The sequence below is a fragment of the Hipposideros armiger genome, unplaced genomic scaffold, assembly GCF_001890085.2.
Source record: "Hipposideros armiger isolate ML-2016 unplaced genomic scaffold, ASM189008v1 scaffold_113, whole genome shotgun sequence".
Taxonomy (NCBI): Eukaryota; Metazoa; Chordata; class Mammalia; order Chiroptera; family Hipposideridae; genus Hipposideros; species Hipposideros armiger.
Genome location: NW_017731463.1, coordinates 1,054,989 through 1,056,003, shown reverse-complemented (window position 1 = coordinate 1,056,003; position 1,015 = coordinate 1,054,989). Strand labels below are relative to the sequence as shown.

Here is a 1,015-nt window from a genome sequence, read left to right as displayed (position 1 = left end):
GATAGGAAAAAGAACAGGAGAAAAATGAGGCAGAGAAGCAGGGAGATTTCTGAGATACTTTTCTGTGCTCACCCATGATTGTAAATTTTTATTCCGGAAGTGATGGTGCATGCAAGGGAAGCTCATGGCTTCTTCCCTGGATCCTACTTTGGAATGCGGAAATACAATAGTGTCCTATAACCACATTCTTCACCCTCTTTCTCCAAACAGATCCTGCTATTTTCCTTTTAATTCTGTTTCCACAGTCCTAAATCCTCTTCAAATGTGAAGGTGCTAAGCTATTCAAAATAATTGATACTGAACAGGATTATACATCATTCAGACTCATAAAAATAAAATTCAGAAATTCAATGTGGAATTAAAATACATTATTACATTAGTTTATTACTCTTTTATGCTTGAAAATAAAAATTGAGCTAATGACTGGTTCCTTGAGATGAAACACACTAAGCATTTTATAAACCTATTCTGAGAAGAAATATTAAAGGAAAGTACTTAATTTCTCACCATTTATGAGTCTCTGTTAGTGAGTTTTCCTCTGCCTCTTGGTCAATTTTAGCTGAAAATGCAAGAAAAGTAAAAGGTAAATAGGTATGCTAACTCAAGCAAATATAATCCAAATAAATGTGAAGTATATTTTAATTCATTATTATTAATTCTAATGTACTCTAGTCAGCAGTCTATTTCAAATCTATGAATAGATATAATTAAATAGATTATGTTTAATTTTCATTAAATTAATACTATTATATTGACATAGATAAAACATTACATAACCAATTAAATTTTTTAGATTACAAGTAATTTAGTTTTTTAAGTAATTTAAGTCAGTCACATTAACCTGAGCAAACAAAACGCTAGCTAATTTCATATTCACATCTATTGTGTTTGTCAAAAATTAAATGCTGATAATTAGTTGAAAATTTGAAAATAATTCTCTCAAGCAAAAGTACAAAAACCAAGTAAAAAAAACTAAATAGAAATGGTGTGTGATCTTCCTCATTAGTGCTCTCCA

At 29.7% G+C, this 1,015-nt stretch overlaps 1 protein-coding gene across 2 annotated transcripts in view; it reads right to left on the bottom strand.

Annotated features, from left to right (window-relative positions):
* The window catches only part of FMN2 (formin 2), a 360,055-nt gene that overhangs the window by 70,869 nt on the left and 288,171 nt on the right, over nt 1-1,015 (bottom strand). For both annotated transcript variants that reach the window (XM_019647547.1, XM_019647548.1), the window contains exon 15: nt 508-559. In XM_019647547.1, coding sequence (XP_019503092.1) covers nt 508-559 — 52 coding nt within the window. The remainder of the gene's footprint in view (nt 1-507; nt 560-1,015) is intronic.